General features: G+C 42.6%; 1 protein-coding gene across 4 annotated transcripts in view; it reads right to left on the bottom strand.

Annotated features, from left to right (window-relative positions):
• Nucleotides 1-421: 421 nt before the first annotated feature.
• The window catches only part of AGO2 (argonaute RISC catalytic component 2), a 94005-nt gene continuing 69646 nt past the window's right edge, over nt 422-24780 (bottom strand). For 2 of the 4 annotated variants that reach the window (XM_040355011.1, XM_040355013.1), the window contains exons 11-20: nt 20410-20559; nt 14664-14797; nt 12841-13025; nt 10153-10312; nt 7106-7196; nt 6019-6213; nt 5772-5906; nt 4692-4793; nt 2048-2247; nt 422-1648 (exon numbers count right to left, since the gene is read on the bottom strand). In XM_040355011.1, the coding sequence (XP_040210945.1) occupies nt 1540-1648; nt 2048-2247; nt 4692-4793; nt 5772-5906; nt 6019-6213; nt 7106-7196; nt 10153-10312; nt 12841-13025; nt 14664-14797; nt 20410-20559 (1461 nt within the window). In that variant the 3' untranslated portion in view covers nt 422-1539. The remainder of the gene's footprint in view (nt 1649-2047; nt 2248-4691; nt 4794-5771; nt 5907-6018; nt 6214-7105; nt 7197-10152; nt 10313-12840; nt 13026-14663; nt 14798-20409; nt 20560-24780) is intronic. The other 2 variants (XM_040355014.1, XM_040355015.1) reach the window with 1 other exon arrangement.

The raw sequence follows: 24780 nt of genomic DNA, 5'->3' as shown, positions 1-24780 counted from the left end.
TTATTGAAATTAATGATATTTAAAATCTTAAAACTGGGAGAGAGAGAAAAAAAAAAAAAAAAAGAAAAAAAGGGAGTGCCATGACCAATAATGCTTTTTCATTAGCTGTGGGAGGAGTCAGGTGGAGCCAGCCAGCAATTACTGCAGTACATGGTTAAATTTTTTTTTTTATTATTATTTCAAACATTAAGTAAAAGCGCAACTTTTTCTCACCCAGATGTAACGGGCTCTATGTTTTGACACCCCTAAAGCCCACTGGGCTGCCTATGTTGGTTATCAGTTCTTGCAGAAAACTCGATTTCACATAGACAGGAAAGGTGTCTGATGCAACGCCGCCCCTTCAAAGAAGAGTTAAAATGGGAGACGAAGGAGAGGAGAGGATGGAGTTCTGCATTCATGAAACATGCTCTGTACTCAAGTATTTTTCTAGAAGGTTTTACTTCACACCATTACTTAAAAGAAATTTTGCACATCAAAAAAAGCACTCGTCTCATAACAGGGTTATCCGGTCTGATAAAGTTCCCTAAATTTGTACAGAAAAATTTACATGAGCCAACTTGTATTGTAGGTTTACTGGTCCTTAAAAAAAAAAGAAAAAAAAATACACAAAAAAAAAACATAATTTTGCCTAAGTACATAGAGATATGTTGATAGAAATATGATGCTCTGTGTAAATAAAATAAATAGCATTGTTATCTCACATTAATACTGCTAAAATAGAACTCTTCTGTACATTAGCTTAACCTGATTGTACTGTCTTTCATTGCCACAGACCCGTATTGGAGAGCAAAATTTTGGACAAGTTTTGAGTCCAGCCAGCATTAAATTAAAAAATATCTTCCTTTGACAGAGGTTTCTGAATGGCACACTGAAAAAAAAAAAAACAACCAAAAAAAATGAATACTATGATATTTAAAACTTAATCACCTTTGACCTCCACAGCTTTCTCAGAATAGTTACAGACATAATTTTATGCACTAGAATATTTGACACAATTTTAAGAGGAAAACAACGTTTTTTTTTGTTTTGTTTTTTATAATAAAACATCTCAAAAATCACTTAAAATATTTAAGGCTTTACAATTTGGAGAAAATGCCTTTTTCTTCAGATTTCAGGCCATGACATTTCGTCAAATATTTCAAAAATAAAATAAAAATGGAACTTCCGACCGAAAAAAAAAAAAAAAAAAATATGAAGTGAAGTGTTTCATAGCGTTTCTTAAAAGCCCTGAGTGAACGTCTGTTCAGATTGTATTTGAAGAGGGTAATTCCGTAAAACGCATATGTATGTTACAAATCTGACTCCAAAAAAATATTGCAGGTGTGCAGATCGGGAGAGAGAAAAATAAAATAAATTAATAAACAAAAAAAGGGTCTGGACGGAAGGCTGGTAAGTGATCAAGGGAGAATATGCATGGGTTGTGGGTGGTAGATTGCACTTGGATGTCACTGTAGTGCAGGCTACAATACAAATAAGTGCAGCTGGTCTGGCGTGAATCCTCCTTGGTTAGTGCCTCTAAGATCTGGGAACCAGCACCAGTTAAGCAAAGTACATTGTACGCAGTGTGTCCTGGTGAACCTGAATTGCCTTAGCAAGTGCTTGGTGGTCTCTCCCGTTGCTCTGACCAGAAGTGTGGCTGCCTTCAGCGCTGAAAAACAAATACACATTTTAGGATTAGCGCAACAAACCATAAAAGAAGAGACTTATCACACGACACGCTATAAAACTGAAGGGAGTAGTCAGAAGTGGAAATGAATCTGATGAACTTCTAAAAGAGGAGAATTGAACATTGTAGTGTTATCAATATAGCAGCTAGGCTTCTGTGTTTGTTAAACATTTGCTGAACTTGAGGTCCCCCATTTACTAAGCTGACCACCACTGCTCTAGGAAGCCAGTAGCTGGTTACCCTCTACAGACCAGACAGCAGCAACAGAGTGCTGCAACAGGGTCATAGACCCATAATAAACTCATCAGCTGGAAAATGGGGGGGGGGGGGGGGGGCGACTACAATCCAGCAACTAACAAAAGCATTACATAGAAAACATACCTGTCATGTTCTTTATCCACAAGGTGATACCGGGCTCTAAATGCGACTAAGTGTGCGTAGTAGGCAGGGGCGGGGATAGAGACAGATCGAGTGCAGCGCACATAAGTGTGACAGAGCTGGTAAGTGAGGATTTGCAGCTCATCAGAAGAGAACCGGTTGTCATCCCAAAGGACATGGTAATGGGAGGGCCTGCTTGTTCCCTGTAAAGTAAACAAAAATGTGAACTATTGTAAAAGCATACATGTACAGTGGATATAAAAAGTCTATACACCCCTGAAAAAAACGTCAGGTTTCTCTAAGGCCCCCTTCACACTGGGGCGGGAGGCACGGTGGCGGTACAGCGCCGCTATACCGTCGGATTTGCCGTGGGATTCTGCCGCTAGCGGTGCGGTATTAACCCCCGCTAGCGGCCGATAAAGGGTTAATATCGCCCGCAATGCGCCTCTGCAGAGGCGCATTGTGGGCGGTATTGCCGCGGTTTCCCATTGTTTTAAATAGGAAGGAGCGGTATACACGCCGCTCCTCTCACCGCTCCAAAGATGCTGCTGGCAGGAGATTTTTTTCTCTCCAGCCAGCGCATCGCCTCAGTGTGAAAGCCCTCAGGTTTTCACATTGAGTATGCAGTGCAGGAGTTTTTCAGGCGGTACCCTCTACAGGCACTATTTTTAGCACTGTACCGCCTGAAAAACTCCTCAGTGTGAAAGGGGTCTTAATAAAAAAAATCATTTCAGAACTTTATCCACCTTTAATCTGACCTATAAAAACTGTACAAACTCAGTTGAACAACAAACAAATCTTTGAGGTGGATAGACGTAAATAAAAAACATGGTTGCATAATTGTGCACACCCTTACTTTGTTGAAGCACCTTTTGATTTTATTACAGCACTCCTACACTACAGCACTTACCTGTACCTTGAAAAAATAAAACGAATTCAGCCACCCAGAGACGCAACTAGAACCTTCAGTCTTTCTGGGTACATGTCTATCAGCCTGTGCATCTTGACTTGGCAATATTCACCCACTCTTCATTGCAAACCACTCCAAATCTGTCAGATTGTGAGGGCATCTCCTGTGCACAGCCCTCTTCAGATCACCCCACAGATTTTCAATAGGATTCACGTCTGGGCCATTCCAAAAACTTTAATCTTCTGGTGAAGCCATTCTATTGTCGATTTGGATGTATGCTTTGGGTCGTTATGCTAAAAGATGAAGTTCCTCTTCATCCCAGCATGGAGGTTTTGTGCCAATATTGACTGGTATTTGGAACTGTTCACAATTCCCTCTACCTTGACTAAGGCCCCCATTCCAGCTGAAGAAAAACAACCACAACGCATGATTCTGCCACCACCATGATTCACAGTGGGTATGGTGTTCTTGCGCCAAACATGCATCTTTTGGAATTATTGCCAAAAAGTTCCACCTTAGTTTCATCAAACCACAACTTTTTCCCACATGCTTTTGGGAGACCTCAGATGTGTTTTGCAACATTTAGCCAGGCTTGGATGTTCGTCTTCCATCTTGCCACTCTATTCCATAGCCCAGACAAAGAACATTGGAGATCGTCGTCACATGTACCACACAGCCAGTACTTGCCAGATATTCCTGCAGCTCCTTTAATTTTGCTGTAGGCCTCTTGGCAGCATCCCTGACCAGTTTTCTTCTTATCAATTTTGGAGGGACATCCAGGTCTTAATAATGTCACAGTTGTGCCATATTTTCTCCACTTTATGATAACTGTCTTCACTGTGTTCCATGGTGTATCTAATGCCTTGGAAGTTCATGTGTACCCTTATCCTGACAGATGCCTTTTAACGATGAGATCTCTCTGATGCTTTGGAAGTCGTCTGTGGACCAAGGTTTTTGCTGTAGGATGGACTAAGAAAATGTCAGGAAAGAACTACTAGACCAGCTGACCTTTATTTGGGGTTAATCAGAAGCACTTGAAATTATGGCAGGTGTGTACATACTCCCATTTAGCACGAGTTTGAATGCGATTGGTTAAGGCCCCTTTCACACATGGCGGATCCACTTAGTGGACTCCGCTAGCTCAGCGGAGGATCGCTCTGTTGATTCCAGCCAAGCAGGTGGATGACAGGTCCGTCTCCGCTCACTGTGCAGGGATAGACCTGTCAGAGCCCCGCTGTTCTCTATGGGAAGATCGGATGAAAAACAGACTGCATGTCAGTTTTTATCCAAGCCGCTGGACAGGTGGCACAATGATCTCCATCTGTCTGTTTTCAGCCGGTCTGATCGGATGGCAGGCATGTCGACATCTCCGTTGACATCCACCTGCCCATACAAATCAACGGGTGGCACACTCAGATCCGCTTGAAAAGCAGATCTTTGTGTGAAATCGGCCCAATTCTGAACACGGCATCCCCAGTTATAAGAGGGCATGCACACTTATGCAACCACATTATTTTATTTTCACTACAGACCATGTGGTGAAAAAAAAACGAAACCCATAATACTGTCCAGTTATCAGTCACTGAACACTTGTACAAATCATTCTACTTCATATGTAAAGCTCAATGGTTCATGTATGTCTCCACACTAATATGTACTATATTGGTACTATTATGTACTATATTAGCATAATAATGTAAAAACTTTACCCCATCATACAGCAAAACGTAAACAAACCTGAATTCCAGCATGGCTGCACAGGTAAAAGTCAAACTCCGACGGGTGGGTAATTTTTGTGTCCACAGTTGTACCAGCTGGAATATTTCCACTCTTCCCAACCTGAGAAAAAAAAAAAAAATCAGTGTAATTGACAAGATATGGTTTAGTCTCGTGTCATGCGACGCATCAGAAGGGTAGCAGGTGACGTCACTTCCAGTCCAGAGTGAAACTCAGCTATATTGGTACTCCTTGTGAGATGTCATTGATTCTGATGTTATATACACCCATGAGAGTAGCTTTTTACTACGCTTTTAATTTTTTATTAAATATACTGCCCTATGGAAGCGCCCCTTGCATTTCTTTTGGGCTGAACACCCTGGGACCATCAGGAGATTGAGTGAATTTATCCTATACGTGGCCAAACGCAGCAGGAAGTATTGTAGTTGGAATACCAAAGTGTATACTGACCCTTGGTGTCGTTTGTTGGAGGCAAGCGTGCATACTGGCTGGTGGAGGATCAGTCACATTGTGTGTTATATGGAGCACAGGTGTTGGCTATGAACAACTACACGTTTGGACTCTATATAATGGACACTTGACTTAATATTGTAATTATGTTTATGGAGAAAAGAATTTGCACCACTTTACTTTGTGATGGTTTTCGGTAGATTACATCATAAGTTTGGTGATTACACCCCCTGGAGGGTGTTAATGATCTTTTTTTACTGCCATCTATTTATATACATTTTTTTTGTGGCTATTTTTGGTAAGGTTATACCTCTGAAAGTTTTTTTTTTTTTTTACCGCTCTTGTATTTAATAATGTTGCACTTGTTGATTGTTGAATCCCTCAGGGGTTAACACCTCTGTAGTGTGTTTATTGTCCGTATCATATTTTCTGAAGCAAGCAGTGCAGCAGCATCAGTTCAATGTGTTTTCAATGTGTGAAATCACTTTTGGGGTGGCTGCAGCAGCTTTCTTCCTTTATATTTTGGAGTTGACAGTGCACAAGTTCTTTGCTTTAAGATACAAGGTTCATCTTCCAACCATCGCTCTATGCACGGCCACAGAAAGGAAACATTCAAGTCTACGTTCTTACCCGCTCATTTCGGTCTGTGCAGAAAAGTCGCGTGTGATGTCTTTTCTGTACAACAATGAAGGTAATGCCAGGTTGGTAATCCTTTTCCAACTTGATACAGGCCTCCCTAATTGCCAGAAGCTCATGATGCAATACCTGTTTTATAAACACAAGGTGAGACGGAAATCAGAAGACAGTGACTGTTTTAACCATCTTACTCTTGCTCTTTTTTTTCTATCCAGACGTCTACCCTGTATAGGCATCCTACCTGCTGGAACTGTCCTTCAGAAACCCCATCCCTGTAGAAAATGATCCTTGTGGGCTTGAAACGCGTTGACTTGTAGAATTGAATAAGCAGTTCTCGGACCATGGCAGCCAAGTCCTGGATGATCTCCTGACGGTGTTGCTGTACTCTTACGGTGGCACAATAGCGGTTGGGGTGTGCATCCATGCTACCTACAACCTATTTAAAAGAAAAAAAAAAAAAAATGCTTGCTTGTTGGATCATTTACTTGCTCATACACAGGCTTAAAGTATTTGTCCGCCTAAAGCTATACCCATTGTCACTAGGACACTGAAATCATGCTGCAACAAGAGAGTGTGATAATCCTAACAGGCCAGACATGCACTATATAACCAGGTTTATGAATACCTGAACATCACAACTGCTATACAACGAAAAGAATATGGCACCCCTACAAATGATTGAGCTCAAGTATTTCCAGTAAAAAGGTACTGTTTATAGCACAGCCCCACTGCATGGGTTAACTGCTAATATTTTACTAGGAGTGAAGAGAGTAAAGATATATTTAGCTAATCTGCCGATCCTCCAAGCGTAGGACTGAGGACTACCACTCCCCCACCCACCTGCAAGCTAGTGGCCTTGTGCATGGACTGTTCCTGATGTCATCACACCCATGGACTGGCTCTGGATGCGAGGACGACATGTAAAGTCCACAGTTGGGCGTGGGGAGGAGCACTGTTTACCGGCGGATTGGTCAAGTATAGCTTTTTCTATACATCCCCAAAAAAAAATGTGCAGAAGGTTGGGGGGGCGGTCGAGATGCATAACCGCCAACATGCAATCTTCAATCTGCCCAACACAATGCAAACCTACTTTCTAGGAGGTCTGCGGTCTTCAATATTCAAAAGGAGAAAAATAAAATAAAAATGGCCGCCTCCGCTTTACATTCAGCAGAAGAATGCCAACGGAATCCCCCTAGCTATGGATACTTTTCATTGCAATAAGTGGACAATAAGACAAAAAAATTAAAAAATAATACACTGACTGATAACACAATTACTAAATCCAAACTGATATTGTAAAAGTTACAGGTAAAAGTTCAACAACTTACTGCTGCTATCGATGGCTTTTTTCCATCCCCTGCAGGAGGATGAGTAACATCTGCGCCAAGGAATATAACTGGCTGCTGAAAGACTGGAGGTCTGAGAAGAAGAAAGGCAGAGTTTTATAGGAGCCATGGAAACGAGGACACTTTCTATGCAACTCAAAATTAAACAGGTAGATCCACTACTAGTTAAATCACCCTTAAAGCAACCTGCAAGGTAAAGCCATAATGTACTAGTATGCATTGCATACTAGTACATTATGTGAAACTTGCCTTAGAACGAAGCCCTTCCAGATGCGAGCTGTCTCAGTATTTATCTTCACCCGTTTTGCTTCCAGGTTAGCGGACTCGGCTGTGTGAGGCGAGTGGTCGGAGCCATGATGACCTTAAAGGACTCTGAAGAAGCGGCTCTGTTGGCCGGTCCTTCAGAGCGCATGCGCCGGTGACGTAACCAGCAACACGTACAGTAAATATCTGCTAAACGGCGCACGTTTAGGAGTATTTATAGTACCTATAGTTAAAATCTTATTATAGGCTTATTTATAGGTACAAATTATGTATGAAGGTTTACTCCCACTTTAATGGACCCCAGAGTGAGGCCGAGCAGGCTGCACAACAAATATTGCCGAAAAGCAGGTAAAAGGTATGCGGTTTGTGAGTATTGACATTTTTCCAAAACGGTAGCCTTAAAGTGGATGTAAACCCACGCTCATCCTTTCTAAACTACTGCCATAGTGCTGATCTGGATATAGATGCCTCCTGCATGTATCCTCACCTGTAAAATGTCTCCTGTCTGTTATGAGACCCAAAAAAACAGCAGATAATGTGGATAGGTGTCTGTTGTCTGGAGCATAGTGGGTGGAGTCGTGATGCAAAACTGCCCACCCACCTCTACAGGCCCCTTGTCAACATGCATTTTCTCCTGTGTATTTCTTACACCGAACTTTTGCTAGGATCACCAACATTCAGTCAAAACAGAAAAGTCACCACATGACTTCAGCATGCCCTATCATGCTGAGGTGTGGAGTAGCAAAGTCCTAAGAGAGTCAGAGAAGAAAGGAGGAGGGGATCTGAAGTACACAGAATATGTCTCAGGCTCTTGCATGAGATATGTAAATCACCTGTCACTCACAGCATTGGGGAAGAGCTGACTCCTATTTCTCTATGTGTCAGTTTTTATCTCACAAAAAAAAAAATATATAAAAAGGATACTGAGGACAAGGGGGCACTCTTTACGTCTAGAGGAAAAGAGATTTCACCTCCAAATACGGAAAGGTTTTTTCACAGTAAGAGCTGTGAAAATGTGGAACAGACTCCCTCCAGAGGTGGTTCTGGCCAGCTCAGTAGATTGCTTTAAGAAAGGCCTGGATTATTTCCTAAATGTACATAAAATAACTGAGTACTAAGATTTGTAGGTAAAGTTGATCCAGGGTAAATCCGATTGCCTCTCGGGGGATCAGGAAGGAATTTTTTCCCCTGCTGTAGCAAATTGGATCATGCTCTGCTTTATTTTTTGTGGTTGAACTGGATGGACTTGTGTCTTTTTTCAACCTGACCAACTATGTTCAGAGCTGGATGAACTCTTTGTGGCAAGATAGGGCACAGATTACATGAAATCATATACTGTGCAAGCCTTAGTAAAAAAATAAATAAACAATTAGGTTTACATCCACCAACTTTTTTTGCACATATGCAACCAAGGTTAACTTGCTGGGGATTACTGTAAGTGGGCAGGCAGGGGTGTTTTTTATTGCAGGTCTCTTCAGCAATAAAAAGTCTGCTTGCTCAGAGTATATATACATATAAAAAAAAATAAATAAAAAAACACTTTTGCTCCCACTCCATTGTGTTTTATGGTTTTCCCACATACGTCCACAATTTATAGCGCTGCTGATATTGTTGTGCTCAGAGTATAAGAGTGGGAACTTTAGTTTTGCTTTGAAGCGGAGTTCCACACAAAAGTGGAACTTAAAGGGTCACTAAAGGAAAAAAATTTTTTTGCTGAAATTACTGTTTACAGGGTATAGAGACATAATAGTTAACCGATTCCTTTTAAAAATAGATAAAAACCAATCATATAATGTGCCTGCAGTTTAGTTTCGTTCTTGCTGGTTCTCTGATGTACAGAGAGCCAATAGAGGGCAGTCAGCCAATAGAGGGCAGTGATACTGTGTCTAAAACTCCTCAGCACCAATCCAGTTTCGTTTTACACACAGTAATCACACCTCCTTGATTAGTCACCACAGTGAGAAATCTCCCAGGACTGTGGTGATCAGGAAACAGACAACCTGGAAGTGTCCAGAACAGAGGATTTACAGCAACATCAAAGCAAAAACGAACAATGAGGACATGAAACCAGGACTGCAGTAAGGTAAAGGAAGCTATTTAGCTAAAAAAAATAATTCCTTTAGTGACCCTTTAACTTCTGCTTTAATCACTCCTCTGCCCCTTACATGTAATTTTATGGGGGCTTCGATAGGAGTGGGACTTCCTGTCCCACTTCCTCCTTCCACCCAGGGACCGCCTCAGCGACTTCACTCCTCGCCTTAGGTGGCCCCTCCCTTTAGGCAATTTCCAGGGACATGTGACAGGTCCCAGGAGTTCGCCTGTCAATTCATAGAGCGCAGCGCGACTCGTGCATGCAGTGAGGGCCCGGCCGTGAAGCCAAAAGCTGGCACTGGCAGGTGCCCACACTATGAATGGAGGCGCTGGCTGGAGGAGGAAAAGGAGGGGGGGTGGGTCGGAGCTCCGGGCGGTCGCATCGCTGAACCATGGAGCAGGCAAGTGTGTTTCTTAAAAGTCAACAGCTACACTTTCTGTGGCTTCTCACTTTTTTTGGGGTCTATTAAAAAGGGGCTGGAACTCCCCTTTAGGTCTCAAAGCTGAGGAAAATGACATAGACTTACACGTGGGAAGATAGGCATTTCTATTAATCCACCACTTACATATTCACGATTACTTTATTACTAAAATTCTGCAACTGATGTTCCTGAATATAAAATGACAAGTCATAAAGAAGTTGGACATAATTGTTTTCATTGGCGGTATCTTACCTGCCCTGGGGTAACAGAATGTTATTAACACCTCCTAACTTAACATTAATCTTCAGGCAAAGGTTAGACAGCGTCTGCGGCGTAGTTCTCTGTACGTTTTTCATCTGCACACATTGCGTTGCCATTCCCAGCACAGTGTCTCCCACACGTTTTACCTCCGCTAAAAATAAAAAAAGTGAAAAAGTGAAGATTTAAATTCCCATTGAATAGTCAACTAGTCATGGAAAATTATAGATGTTATAGCTGTTGGTATTAAATATCATCCATCAGGTCAGATAGTTTATAGTAAGAAATGTCTAGGAGGTATATCTAATGTCTTTTTTTAACTGGTCAAATAAAAAATTTAATTATAAAAAAAACAAAAAACAAACACACAACAGCTCCCAACTTCTGTCTCACCTTCACCATCTTGAAGCTTACCCCCGCCCCCCGACCAAATAAAATATTGTCTGTATGAATGGTAAATGCAATACATTTTGGTCAGCAAGTGAAAAGATGGATGCCAGTCCGCCTGCTTGATAAAATGGTACACAATCATTGTGCAAATTCCTTATTTTTAGTGCCATTAAAGTGGAGTTCCACCCATAAATATAAAACATTACATCAGTAGTTTTAAAAAAATGTCATTAGTCCTTTACGAAAAAATGTTTTTTTTTTTAGATGCCTTCAAAGTGTTGTTGCTAGGCAGAATAGTTAATCTTCCCACTTCCTGCACCTAGGTGCTTAATGCCCACTAACCTACACCGCACAGACTCCTGGGAATGTAGGGGGTGTAACTTTCCAGGAGTCTGTGCACTCCCCAGTCTCAGAGAATCATGTGACTTGGACAGCACAGGTGCTGAAACCTGATCTGACACTGCTTGTGCAGCACTGAGCATGTGCGAGATTTGCAAGGCTGAAATCCAGGAAGTCATACAGTCTGGCTTCATGATGCCCACACTTAAGATGGCCCCAGTCAATTTCTATTTTATAAAGTGTCTAAATGCTGTAACAACCTAACAAAATGGACCTTAGTTTACAGACTAACTTTACTAGAATACATTAAGCTTGTGTATTACAGGGGTATTTATATTTAAAAAGTGAAATTGTGGCCGGAACTCCGCTTTAAGTAGCTAATAAAATCACAGGGTTATCAGAGATTGAAGACAAATAACCCATACAAAGTGTCAGTATGATTTACTGCCAACAACTATGCTTTATGGCATAACAAAAAAAAAAAGGGGGGGGGGCTCTAGTCTACAAGAATCTGCCCAAATATCTAAAGTGGACATGAATCTGGACAATGAGAGGAAAATCTTGGAATTAAACACCAAAACATAAGAATTTAATTTGTGTCTCGGATCACCAACCTGCACCAATGAAATATCACTTTGAGTGAACTGAACCTTTAACTTGGAAATGCAAGCTTTGTACATTAACCACTTCGTTACCGAGCCTGTTTTTCAGATTCAGTGTTTACGAGACTAAAACAGTTTTTTTTGCTAGAATATTACTTAAAACCCCCAAACATTATATATATATTTTTTTCTAACACCCTAGAGAATAAAATGGCAGTCATTGCAATACTTTTTGTCACACCGTATTTGCGCAGCGGTCTTACAAGCGCACTTTTTTTGGAAAAAATTCACTTTTTTAAATTAAAAAATAACACAATAAATTTGGCCCAATTTTTTTATATATTGTGAAAGATAATGTTACGCCGAGTAAAATGATACCCAACATGTCACGCTTAAAAATTGCGCCCGCTCGTGGCATGGCGTCAAACTTTTACCCTTAAAAATCTTGATAGGCGACGTTTAAAAAATTCTACAGGCTGCATTTTTTGAGTTACAGAGGAGGTCTAGGGCTAGAATTATTGCTCTCGCTCTAACGATCGCGGCGATACCTCACTTGTGTGGTTTGAATACCGTTTTCATATGTCGGCGCTACTCGCGTATACGTTCGCTTCTACGCGCGAGCTCGTCGGGACGGGGTGCTTTAAAAAAATTTTTTTTTGCTTTTCGCATTTATTTTTAATTATTTTACAATTTTTAACACTGAAATAAAAAAAAATTAAAAAATTATCACTTTTATTCCTATTACAAGGAATGTAAACATCCCTTGTAATAGAAAAAAGCATGACAGGTCCTCTTAAATATGAGATCTGGGGTCAAAAAGACCTCAGATCTCATATTTGGGCTTAAATGCAAAAAAAAAAATTGGAAATGTCATTTTTTCAAATGACAAAAAAAAAATGTCTCTTTAAGAGGCTGGGCGGGACTGACGTTTTGACGTCACTTCCGCCCAGCAGAGCTATGGGGGACGGGCGAAGGAGATTTTTCCTTCAGTCTCGTCCCCGCTCAGCTGCCGGATGGTCGCGATCCCCTCCGCCGCTACCGACGGCTCCGGTAAGCGGCGGAGGGCGCGGAACAGCGGCGGGAGGCCCCTCTCCCGCCACCGATAACGGCGATCTCGCGGCGAATTCGCCGCGGAGACCGCCGTTATCGTGTACAGGACCGTCGGCACTAAAGATGGATACCTCAGTTGTGGCAGCAGCTGCTGCCGTTACTGAGATATCCATCTTTAAAAACAGGACGTCATTTGACTATGGGCCAGTAACGAAGTGGTTAAAGACATTGTGTGCGATTTCCTATGCAATTCATGGCAAAGGAAGACCAAGGCTGAGTGGAGAGGCAAGCATCGACTTACCATACACAGGGGTCTTCCCTGGGAGAATCACAACAATCAGTTGTAGGCCAGTATAGGTGTTCTTCAGATGCCTGAACATGGGCTCCACACTATCAGCTCCTTGGGCGTATTTGCAGAAACATGGTTGCCCTTGAATTGGCATACCCGCATCACGAGAGATCTTACGCAACTGTTCAGTAAAAGTTCTAAAGAAACAAAAAAAATGAAGTTTTTTGAAAAGTGGTATGCAGAAAAGACAACAGTACACCAAGCAAAATATTGCCAGAAGATTCATTGGGAAGTCAGGCTTTAAAAACTCCACAGGAGTGTAAACTGAATTTATCATAAAGCTTGAGGCTAAACTTTGAATTTATAAATAATAAAAAAAAAAGAATATAAAGCATCTCAGTCCGAAATACTCCTTCTTTCAATCAAGCAATGTCCCCTGGAGTACCTCCTCTTTGTCACAAGATGCCCCAGTCTCTAGGGTTAAATTACATCCAGCATCACTAAAGCCCCGTGGGACACACGATCCGAGAACCGTACGAAAAATGCCACTTTCGAAGCAATCGTACGATAATCGGATCGTTGGTACAGAGCTTTCGAGAGCCGATGATGACCGCTCATCCAATAATATTCGGACATGTACGAAATTTGTTTTCATACGTTTTTTTGTTTTAATCAGTACAGTTGTCGTTCAAAAATGCAATACAAATGCATTACAACACATCACATCCGAATTTTGATTCCGTCGTACGAGAATTTGTGACTTTAGTAAACTCTTCAGATTCGATCTGAGATTAGCATGCAAAAAAAAATGGGGATCATTCGTCCAATAATCTCAACGTGTGTACCGGGCATTAGCCTCGGCTCACACTGTTGTGACATTGGATCCAAATTGTGAGACCCCCAAGTCGCATAGCATGTTAAATTCAATGTTTCCCTATGAGAGCTGTCTTAACCGATGCTACATGAGCCGCGCCAACTTTAGAAGAGGTTCCTGCACCACTTTGGGCCGACTCAAGTTTGTTTTCAGCCCTTGTATAGGCTCCTAAATATCATCCAAGTCGGAAGAAAATCATAAGGCAAAGTTGCAAGCAAAGTTGCACAACCGAGCCTTACAGCGGTAGTAAACTTTTTATTTACAAAAAGTCACCCTGCAATGCAATGTCTTATCTTAAAATAAAGCCCTCCAGTGGTGTGCCGTCACCATAAAGAGAGCTTCCATCTTCACCCAGTCTCCCTTCTGGGTTCGTAGACTCTGGTTTTGTGAACTCAGGCCATCTGACTGGCCAAAATGCAATGACGACACTTCTGCACACGCACACAGGAGTCACCGTTCAAAGCAGAGACCTTTGTAGGAATGGCACAATATGCCGTTCCTTCAGAGTGCATTTGTGCCGGTGACGGCACTGGCTGCTGCTCTGTAAAATATCTCATAAACAGTGCACATTCAGAAGATGTTATTTTACTTGCAGGCAAGCTTTATTATAAGCTTACCTGTAGGAAAAAATAAAATCTCCGATATGACTTTACTACCACTTTAACCTGGACAACCAAGTACATACTGCGAGTACAATGCATCATTGCCCCATCTCTTGAGGGGTGTTACCACGAGGACCTCTATTCAGTGTACTGGTGCAGAGAGCAGTGCCGATGTCCTAATTAAAGCAATCACCTTTGAACCAGTGAGAACCCCCCAAAAAACTTAAGAGGACAATGCTGCTTCAAATGACCATCCTGGAGACTTTGGAAAAGATTTTTAAACTCACTGTGGGTGAGACTCTGGAGCTAGGCTTTGATAATCATAAGGCACATACAGTAGGATGAGAACAACGACTTACTTGAGGTGAAGTTCTGTACATTGTCGCTGAGGAGCAAAGCAAGCTATCGCCCACACTTTAATTTCAATGCCAGTGTGGAACTGTTTGTTCCTCATGTCCCAGACACCTTGGACAGGGGTAGCAATGGCCTTATTCTGAGAAGAAATAACAGAAAATCCCGATTTGCGTCGAAAAGACAAACAACCACAACCAAGCTCCCATTCCCAACACTACAAACCCAGCAAAACGTGTAAAATCTATAAATACAAACATTTTCATAAGGACTTTGAGTTCCAAACCCAATATAATAAATCTATCATCTAGATCAGGGGTGCCCAACCAGTGGCCCGGGGGCTACATGTGGCCCTTGGAGCCCTCTGATGTGGCCTCCTGCTCTGGGAAGGAAAAGAGTAGAATGCGGTTATTAAAAGGTCAGTTTATTACTAAAATCAGTGTATATATGGGCATATCTGTTCTGCGGTGGTTACTGGGCCGCTTTCAAACGAATCCGCAGATGCAGAGCAATGCACCTGCGGGTTACCTGCACTGAGCCATAGACATCTGTTTTTCCCTGCAAGTTTGAGCTTTCTGCAAGCGCACCAAACCTGCAGAATATAATAGAAGTCTATTGCAAAGTGCAGGAAAGACAAAAGGCACAGTATACTGTGTTGCACCCATGGTGTGGGTAAACCGCAACGCATCAGTGTGAAAGCAGCCATTCACCTCTGATTGACAGATGTAAATTGACTTGTGTCCTACCTCCAATCCGATCAGACTGTATCTGCATCTGCTCTGCATATGCAGAGCAGACACAGACCTGCCCGCTCCACTGATTGCGATCAGTTACCAAGTTGCTTAAGTGGCCCTTGTGCTTCAAAAGGTTGGGCACCCCTGATCTAGATCATTGCATGTGTTAGGTGGCTTTCACACTCCTGTATTTTAGCATAGAGCAGGTGTACCAGCGGGTTTTCGCGCCGTTAATCCAGTTTCCCGTAGACACTTTCAGATAGCGAACCAAAAAGTTCAATGCTGCATCTTTAGTGCTTTCGCTTTCAGAAAGCGATGTTAAAATGTTACATATAATAAAAATGCGATTGGAAACCGCTGGTTTACCGCACACAAACCACGAGTACCTCCGCTGTGGCTAAACTGCAGTGCAGCAATGTGAAAACCACCTTAGTGCAACAGACAACTACCCAACAGACTCCTTTAACATAAAGCAGAGTTTGACAGGTATCCTGTTCCCACTTCTGGGAGTCCGCGTACCGGCCCATGACGCCACCGCGGGGTTCCCTCCGGTCCCCCATCGCCGGGACAGTAACAGAGGAGCAGGGCCTTGCACAAGCCGTAAGGCTACACTGCCGGGTTCCCTTGCCCGCAATGTCGGCGGCATGCATCCGACAACTGATGGAAACATCAGCTGCGGGGCCGACATTGCTGGACTCCAGGACGGGCAAGTGTTTCATTATTAAATGCCAGCAGCTGCAGTATGTGTAGCTGCTGGCTTTTATTTTTTGGGGCGGACCTCAGCTTTAAAATTAAACTTATTACACAAATCTTATGCTAATCCATTTTAGAAACCTCCACAGACTGAAGATTCAGGCTGCTTTTGTCTAAAGTGTTGAGAATTTGACAGGAGTTATCAGGCTGATAACTGAGGAACAGATCAGGAGAGAGCTATGGGACTTGTTTTAATAAAGGAGATAAAATACTGCAGATGTGTGCCCAGCTCAATTTCATGAATCGGTTTACATCCACTTTAAATACTAAAAGGACAGACAACACAGCTTTATTAGAACACCGAAAGTGCACCAGGTGTTCAATATTGGCAAAAAAAATAAAAAAATCAAATGACCAGACCCTCCCATGCAGGAATCAGCATGGAAAGGATAAGTTGAACAATTCCGACGGCAGTTACCGTACGAAACACTAAACTGGTCTACAGCTCCGTAACAAGCCAAGCATCACAGGTTTTACGGAGTAAGGAGCTAAACACCAAAATGTGTAACCGAGACATGGCTACTACATGGTCTGAAAATTAAAATGTCTATATTAGACAAGGCAAATTGGTGTATTATCGGCACTACGCAGCATGTGGTTAAGTTTTCAGGAAACGTTTTAGGGCAGTGGTCATCAACCCTGTCCTGCAGGGCCCACTAACAGGCCAGGTTTTATGTATTGCCTTGGGGAGATGCAGTCTAGAATACTGCAGTCACTGAGGAGCAAATGATATCAGCTGCGATGTATTTCAGTTATCTTGCAAACCTGGCCTGTTAGTGGGCCCTGCAGGACAGGGTTGATGACCACTGTTTTAGGGCACCCATTTCTATGGGATAAAATGTTGTGCATTGTCATTTTTGCTAAAAAAAAAAACTCATGCACATGGCTGCAATCAAGAGATGCAACCAATCCAAATGCAGTATACAGATATAGACCATATTTACTGTTGCATGCATGAAAACATTTGTGCAAATGTTGACTTGCATACCGTGTTTACGGTAAATATTAACCAACGGCCCTGAATACCAATAGGCACCTACTTCATCTCCATCCTACGCCGTTAGATTGCAGGCGGCAACTGAATCGAGATTTTACATAGATTCACATCTTGCCGCCACACAACACTATGGTGCTATAATTTTTTCAGGAAATAAATAAGTGCGGCACTCTGTAGTTAGAATACAACCCTCCAGAAGATTTAGTCCCCTTGATTAACCTAAAGTCCATCATACCTGGTCTAAACAAATGACTTAACTAAGCAGTTATTTCAAAACAGAACATACATTAGACTGTGGTTACATGTGTGCTTTATAGCAGTGGGATTGAGAAATTACAGAATTCTGTTTGCATCAATTTTAAAAGACTTGGCACACAGGAAGACAGACACAAACAGCTGAGCATCCAAAATGGTGCTTTTCTGAGCGACGTTCCCCACTTCAAAACAAGTGCTAGGTCTCTGCAGGGCAAAATGGACAGGTTCACCTAACCGCCACCCTTCCCAACTGCATATTCACTCTTTGCTCCCCCACCATCTGTTTAACGGATTGCCAACCAGCCGCCATCATATTGCGACAGGTTGCCACCGCAAATCGCCGTAGCTGTACGTTGGCTGCTGTAAGCGCAATAGCAGGTGTGTTGCGGTGCTGGAGCCGATGCATGTGGCTAGCAGCTGCGATGTTCGCTAGCCACCTGCGACCGCGCCAAAAAAAAAGCCATAAAGGGATCTGTCAATGTAAACAAACAGATCCCATTGTGACAGGGGAGGAGAGACAGATCTGTTGTTCCTAGCGATTAGCAAATGTGATCCCCCTACTCTGTCAGTCTCTACCCCAACCCCTCTCCCCCAGTTAGAAACACAACCCATTGATCACTGCATAGTGTTCAACCCTTTCCCACCAGTGCCATTTATACAGTCATCAGTGGCTATTTTTAGCACTGATCGCTGTATAATGGTCACTGGTCCCCACCAAAAAAAAAAAAGGTTTCCGATCTGTCTGCCGCAATGTCACATGCCCACTAAAAGTCGACGCTATTACTAAGGGGGGGAAAAAAAAAAAAACATGAATATATCCTATAGTGTACAGTACAGAGCAAAAGTTTGGACACACCTTCTCATACAAAGAGTTTTCTTTATTTTCATGACTATGAAAATTGTAGATTCACACTGAAGGCATCAAAACTATGAAGTAAAACATGTGGAATTATACATAACAAAAAAGCGTGAAACAACTGAAAATATATTTCATATTCTAGGTTCTTCCACCTTTTGCAGCAGACACATCTCTAGAACTGGTAAGAGGAGACTGTGTGAATCAGGCCTTCATGGTAGAATATCGGCTAGGAAACCACTGCTAAAGAAAGGCAACAAGCAGAAGAGACTTGTTTGGGATAAAGAACACAAGGAATGGACATTAGATCAGTGGAAATCTGTGCTTTGGTCTGATGAGTCCAAACTTGAGATCTTTGGTTCCAACCCCCGTGTCTTTGTGCGACGCAGAAAAGGTGAACGGACGGACTCTACATGCCTGGTTCCCACCGTGAAGCATGGAGGAGGAGGTGTGATGGTGCTTTGCTGGTGACACTGTTGGGGATTTATTCAAAATTGAAGGCATACTGAACCAGCATGGCTACCACAGCATCTTGCAGCGGCATGCTATTCCATTCGGTTTGCGTATAGTTGGACCATCATTTATTTTTCAACAGGACAATGACCCCAAACACACCTCCAGGCTGTGTAAGAGCTATTTGACCAAGAAGGAGAGTGATGGGGTGCTGCGCCAGGTGACTACCTCTTGAAGCTCATCAAGAGAATGCCAAGAGTGTGCCAAACAGTAATCAAAGCAAAAGGTGGCTACTTTGAAGAACCTAGAATATGAAATATATTTTCAGTTTCACACTTTTTTTGTTATGTATAATTCCACATGTGTTCATTCATAGTTTTGATGCCTTCAGTGTGAATCTACAATTTTCATAGTCATGAAAATAAAGAAAACTCTTTGAATGAGAAGGTGTGTCCAAACTTTTGGTCTGTACTGTAGATGCTATAACTTTGGCGCCAATCAATATACGCTTATATCTTTTTTTACCAAATATATGTAGAAGAATACATATTGGCCTAAACTGATGTAATGTAAAGTAAAAAAAAAAAAAAAGTAAGATAGTCGGTCCTTATTTGTTTATAGCGCAAAAAAGATTAACTGCAAAAGTGATCAAATTCCACCAAAAGAAAGCTCTGTGGGGGGGATCAATTGTTTGTGTACAGCGTCGCATGAACGCGCAATTGTCAGTTTAGGTGACGCAGAGGCGTAAAGCAAAATGGCCTGATCATTAAGGGGGTATGTCCTTCCAGGGCTAAAGTGGTTAAATACCTGGAAGAAACGGGGCCCTGTGCAAAGCTAAAGGTTCTTTCTATGTCTCCATATGACTGGCCATCCAGGTACCCAAATACAACTTGGGAGTGAGTGACAGTCTATCCACACAAAGTGTGGGTAGCCTGTAGCACCTTCGCTCCTGGCAGGTAAGCCAAGTGAAAGGGGATGGAAGGAGAGTATAAGCAGTAAGGGGATGGTAGCAATATAATGAACCTGCTATTTTGCCCTAAAACCAATCATAACCCTCCTGCAACACATGCACATTTCTCAGTTTTGCCTTTTTTTTTATAAAAAGGAAGAACATGTGTTTATCTTCTAGAATACAGTTACCTTCCTATTTGGTGTAAAAAGGCTGCTGCACTGTAATCCCAACCAGTGCTTTCATCCAGCCATGGTTTTTATGCTTGACTACAGAACACCCCCATTATCAATATGGTATTTTGTAGTCCAGTAGAGATTAAAATGGACAGGGCTGACACGGCCTGTAATTTCAGTGCAGAAAAGACCTAGGGTTGTCCGCTCAAATGGGAACATTTTTAAAAGGTTAAAAACATAGGAAAAAATGTGCATGTAATGCAAAGTTGAACTGATGTGTTTGACAAATGAGCACAGGGCTACTAATGACTATTCAATTCTCCTGCAAAATCATGAATTATAGATTTTCTTGTAATCAATTAGAAATTTTCTACAATTTAAATAACCTGGAAGTGTAGCCACAGTTTAAAGTGATGATCCACAATAAAACCAAAATATAAAATACATATAAAAAAAAAATCAAGCAAAACACTCAGCGACAGATCAGCACAAGCATATTAGTTTACAATATGAAGCAAAGCAATGCCAAGACAAACAGCTCACAGCACAGAATAAAGATCAAGAACCATTGAGATGTCTACCAAGGGAGCATTTGGCTCTTCCCATACCCTGCCTCCGTATAGGATTGAAGGAGGTTGAAGGACTCTTCCGGTTACATCCGTCATGTCGTCTTTTACCATAATACCGAATTCCCGTACAAATGGATCGGTATTAAAACTTGCACTGCGCATCTGTAAAAAAAAGGACACAAAATAACATTACGGAAAAAGCAATAGGGCAGGAGGAAGAGGGAAACCTACACGTCAAAAGAAGTTTGAAAACAAAGTGTTGCAAAGTAGGTGAGCGCAAGAAGTTTTGGATGCATTTTTTTTTTTACAAAAACAAGCAAGAAACCTTTGGCACCTGGATTGGTGGGCAGCTCTTTGACACTAGCAAAAATAAAGATTTTAACTAGGGCCGATTACTGATTAAAAAAAAATCGATTAATCGAACACGAAAATTTTAATCGATTAATCGACCAGTTTCAATTATAACGCACATACAGATCCAACTAATTTTAGCTGATCTCCATGCATTGCAACTCTACATTAGTCAGTGGTAAATGTGGTATACACTATATACAATCCCCCGAAACTTAACTTCACACAAATACGTTTTAAATTCAAACTGTAGCACTGACATACCGTATTTATCGGCGTATACCGCGCACTATTTTGCCCTGAAAATCAGGGCAAAATCGTGGGTGCGCGATATACGCCGATACCCGCTTTCCCGACACGAGTTTGAATACTGCGCCGGCATATACCGAGCGCAGTACTCTCGTGAATCTTCGGGCAGTCTCGGCACCTCTCGCACTGACGTCCTGAGCGTACAGGACGTCAGCGCGACAGTTGCCGAGCCTGCCCGAAGATTCACGAGTGTACTGCGCTCGGTATATGCCGGCGCAGTATTCAAACTCGTGGCGGGAAACGAGCGGGGAAGGACGCGAGGACGCCGCAGGACCCCCAACCCGCCGAAGAGGACCCCCGACGAGGACCCCCAAACCGCCGAAGAGGACACCCGAAGCCGCAGAAGGACGCCCGACCATTTCTGGAAGCAGACATGATCGCATTTTATTCACAATGTACCCTGAAGAACTGAACAGTCTTTCACACGGAACAGATGTTGCCGATACACAAAGAATTGTCTGCACAAAATTGCTTAGGACAGGAAAACGATGTTTATAATTTCCCCCTTCCCCTGATGCATCTTGCTGCTCCACAGATACAAAGGTACCTCAATCCAATGGGTGCAGTTTGCTCGCATCCAGCAGGGTAAGTCTCACTGTCCGGTGACGTCAAGAATTTTGATCGATCAAAAAAATTTGATTAAATCAAGGAATTAATCTTTAATTTCCCCAGCCCTAAATTTAACTTTAAAACATTTAAAACAACAAATGTCAGAAAACGGTTTAGTGTTTAAGTGGATAAACTTTTCTAATTTACATTCAGAAGTCTTTTCCTTTGATGTAAAAGACAAAATTGTTACAATGTTTAGACTTAACATTCCACTGATAAAGAATGTTGCAATACTTGGCAGACTGCCCAGATTTATGTGTAGATTCACACCATAAGTCAGACACTTTATGAAATTTACGACGACAATATATCTTTGATTATCCCTTGAATGGGGAAAAACAAACTGTTAAAAGGGTAGTAATGTTTTTTTTATTATTATTAAAAATCTGGGACACTTGCAGGTCAATACCATAATAAAATGTACTACTAAGGCTGCATTCACATCTAGACGGACGAAATCGCGGCGTTTTGTCGCCGCAAATCGCGGTAAAAATAGCGGCGTTTTGTACCGCGATTTGCGGCGACAAAACGCGGGTATTGTCCGCCTAGATGTGTCCCAAGATGACCCCCTCTATGGAGATGATTGCCATCTCCTAGCCGAACGCTCGAAGACGCCTGAAAAAAAGGTCCGGGACCTTTTTTCACGCCGCAGGAGACAGGCGTCCGGCGTTCGGCGTGGAGATGTGAACCATCTCCATAGAGGGACATGTATTTCCAGCCCTCTGGCGGCAGAGGCGTAGCGCTACAGGCGTAAAAACGCCTAGGTGTGAATGGGGTCTAAGCCCCACAAAAGGAAGCCGTTTCAGCGATTCCATCTAAACCTGGTCTTCCTTGCAGGTTAACGCAGTGTTTCCCAACTCCAGTCCTCAAGGCACACCAACAGGTCATGTTTTCAGGCTTTCCATTATTTTGCACAGGTGATTTGATCAGTTTCACTGCCTTAGTAATTACCACAGCCGTTTCATCTGAGGGAAATCCTGAAAACATGACCTGTTGGTGTGCCTTGAGGACTGGAGTTGGGAAACACTGCGTTAACGTGTTCTAGCCACTTGAGTGGCCGGACCATGACAACATGAGTCAAGATTGCAGCACAGCGCTCAGCATTCCATGGAACACTGACTTTTAAGAGTGACCTGGTGACTTTGTAGGGGAGCAAGGAGGAGAGTAGCTACTTGATCCCAAAAATCAGCTATGATGGGGGACCTCCAAATAAGGAGCCTAAAATTTGCTTGGGCTGGGTATAGAATATACAGAAATACAGTGACAATACTTCCCATTCACTCTTAATAGTTTTGAGAATGCTGCAGGCTCACTTGACAGTTCTAACCAAGAAACAACTCTTAGGCCACTAACCTAAAATTGGCCTCCACAACAAGCCTGTAGCCCAGTGGTCACCAACCCTGTCCTCAGGGCCCACTAACACACCAGGTTTGAAAGATAACTGAAATACATCACAGGTAATATAATTTGCTGCTCAGTGATTGCAGTATTCTAGTCTGCATCTCCCCAAGGTAATACATAAAACCTGGCCTGTTAGTCGGCCCTGAGGACAGGGTTGATGACCACTGATGTAGCCCATCAAATTGCCACTTGCTGCATACCAAGTTTATCGTGAAACCATTGTATGCAGTTATTTCAGGTACATATATACGTGTAAAGCGCTGTGTAAAGTGATGGCGCTATATATGGTAAATTTACATCAGTCCCTGCCCTCAAGGAGCTTACAATCTAAAGTCCCTAAATCATTCATACATAAACTCGAGCCAATTTAGACAGAAGTCAATTAAAGAGGAGTTCCACCCTAAAAATTGACCTCCGCTTAACCCACTCCTCGCCCCCTTACATGCCACATTTGGCATGTAATTTTTTGGGGGGGGAGTGGGGGCTTCAGGAGAAGGGGACTTCCTGTCCCACTTCCTCCTTCCGCCGAGGGGCTGCAAAAGGCGATACGTCATATCGCCTTTTGGCAGCCCCTCCCTGTAGGCGATCGCCCAGGACACGTGACAGGTCCTAGGCGATCGCCTGTCCAATCAAACAGCGCAGGGCCGCGCGCGCAGTGCCGCTCTGCGCATTGGGTGCCCGGCCGTGAAGCTGAAAGCCGTCACGGCCGGGTGCCCACAGTGACAATGAAGACGCCGGCCGGGGGGGGGGGGGGGGGGGGGGTGTGTGTAAGAGGAGCGGAGCCCCGGCCGGCGCGTCGCTGGAACGTGAAGCAGGCAAGTGTCAGTTTATTAAAAGCCAGCAGCTAAACTTTTTGTAGCTGCTGACTTTTAATAAACGTAAAAAATGGGTGGAAAACCCCTTTAACTTCATATATAAAGGGGTCTATATAGTACTTGGTGTTGAGTTAATTACTTTACGGTCAGAGGACAAGGGGGCACTCTTATGTCTAGAGGAAAAGATTTAATCTTCAAATACAAAAAGGTTTCTACACAGTAAGAACTGTGAAAATGTGGAATCTGGTCAGCGCAGTAGATTGCTTTAGGAAAGGTCTGGATTCTTTCCTAAAAATGTACACAATATAACTGGATACCAACATTTATAGTTAAAGTTGATCCAAGGAAAAATATTAGGAATCAGGAAGGAATTTTTTCCCCTGCTGTAGCAGATTGGATCTCATGCTTTGCTGGGGGTTTTCGCCTTCCTCTGGAATAGAATTGGTTATATGGAATTGTAGGATTATTTTTTATTTGGTTGAACTAGATGGATTTGTGTCTTTTTTCAACTTATGTAACCTGCCAGCATGCCTTTGGAGATTGAGAGGAAACCGGAGTACCCAGACACCCATGCAAGCACAGAGAGAACCCCCCAAACTCCAGGCAGGTAATGTCATGGTTGGGATACAAACCGACAATCCTAGCTGCTAGGTGAAAGGGCTAAAACACTATATCACTGTGCTGCTAGTTACTGAACGTTCTATACACTGTGTACAGCATTGTATTGTACTGTTAACATCAGCTCCTTCTCTAAATTTCTTTTGATATATTATGACTACTGCAGCCACATAAATGCCAATGACAGTATTTAGGATAATCAACTATATTTAGAGGATGGGGGGGCTTAAACACAAAAATTGCAAAGAGAAACTACTTGCTGAAAGAGTTTTGTGGGAAA

Source organism: Rana temporaria, chromosome 5 (genome assembly GCF_905171775.1).
Source record: "Rana temporaria chromosome 5, aRanTem1.1, whole genome shotgun sequence".
Classification (NCBI taxonomy): domain Eukaryota; kingdom Metazoa; phylum Chordata; class Amphibia; order Anura; family Ranidae; genus Rana; species Rana temporaria.
The sequence above is the reverse complement of the archived record's forward strand: the minus strand, read 5'-3'. Positions and strand labels throughout refer to the sequence as shown.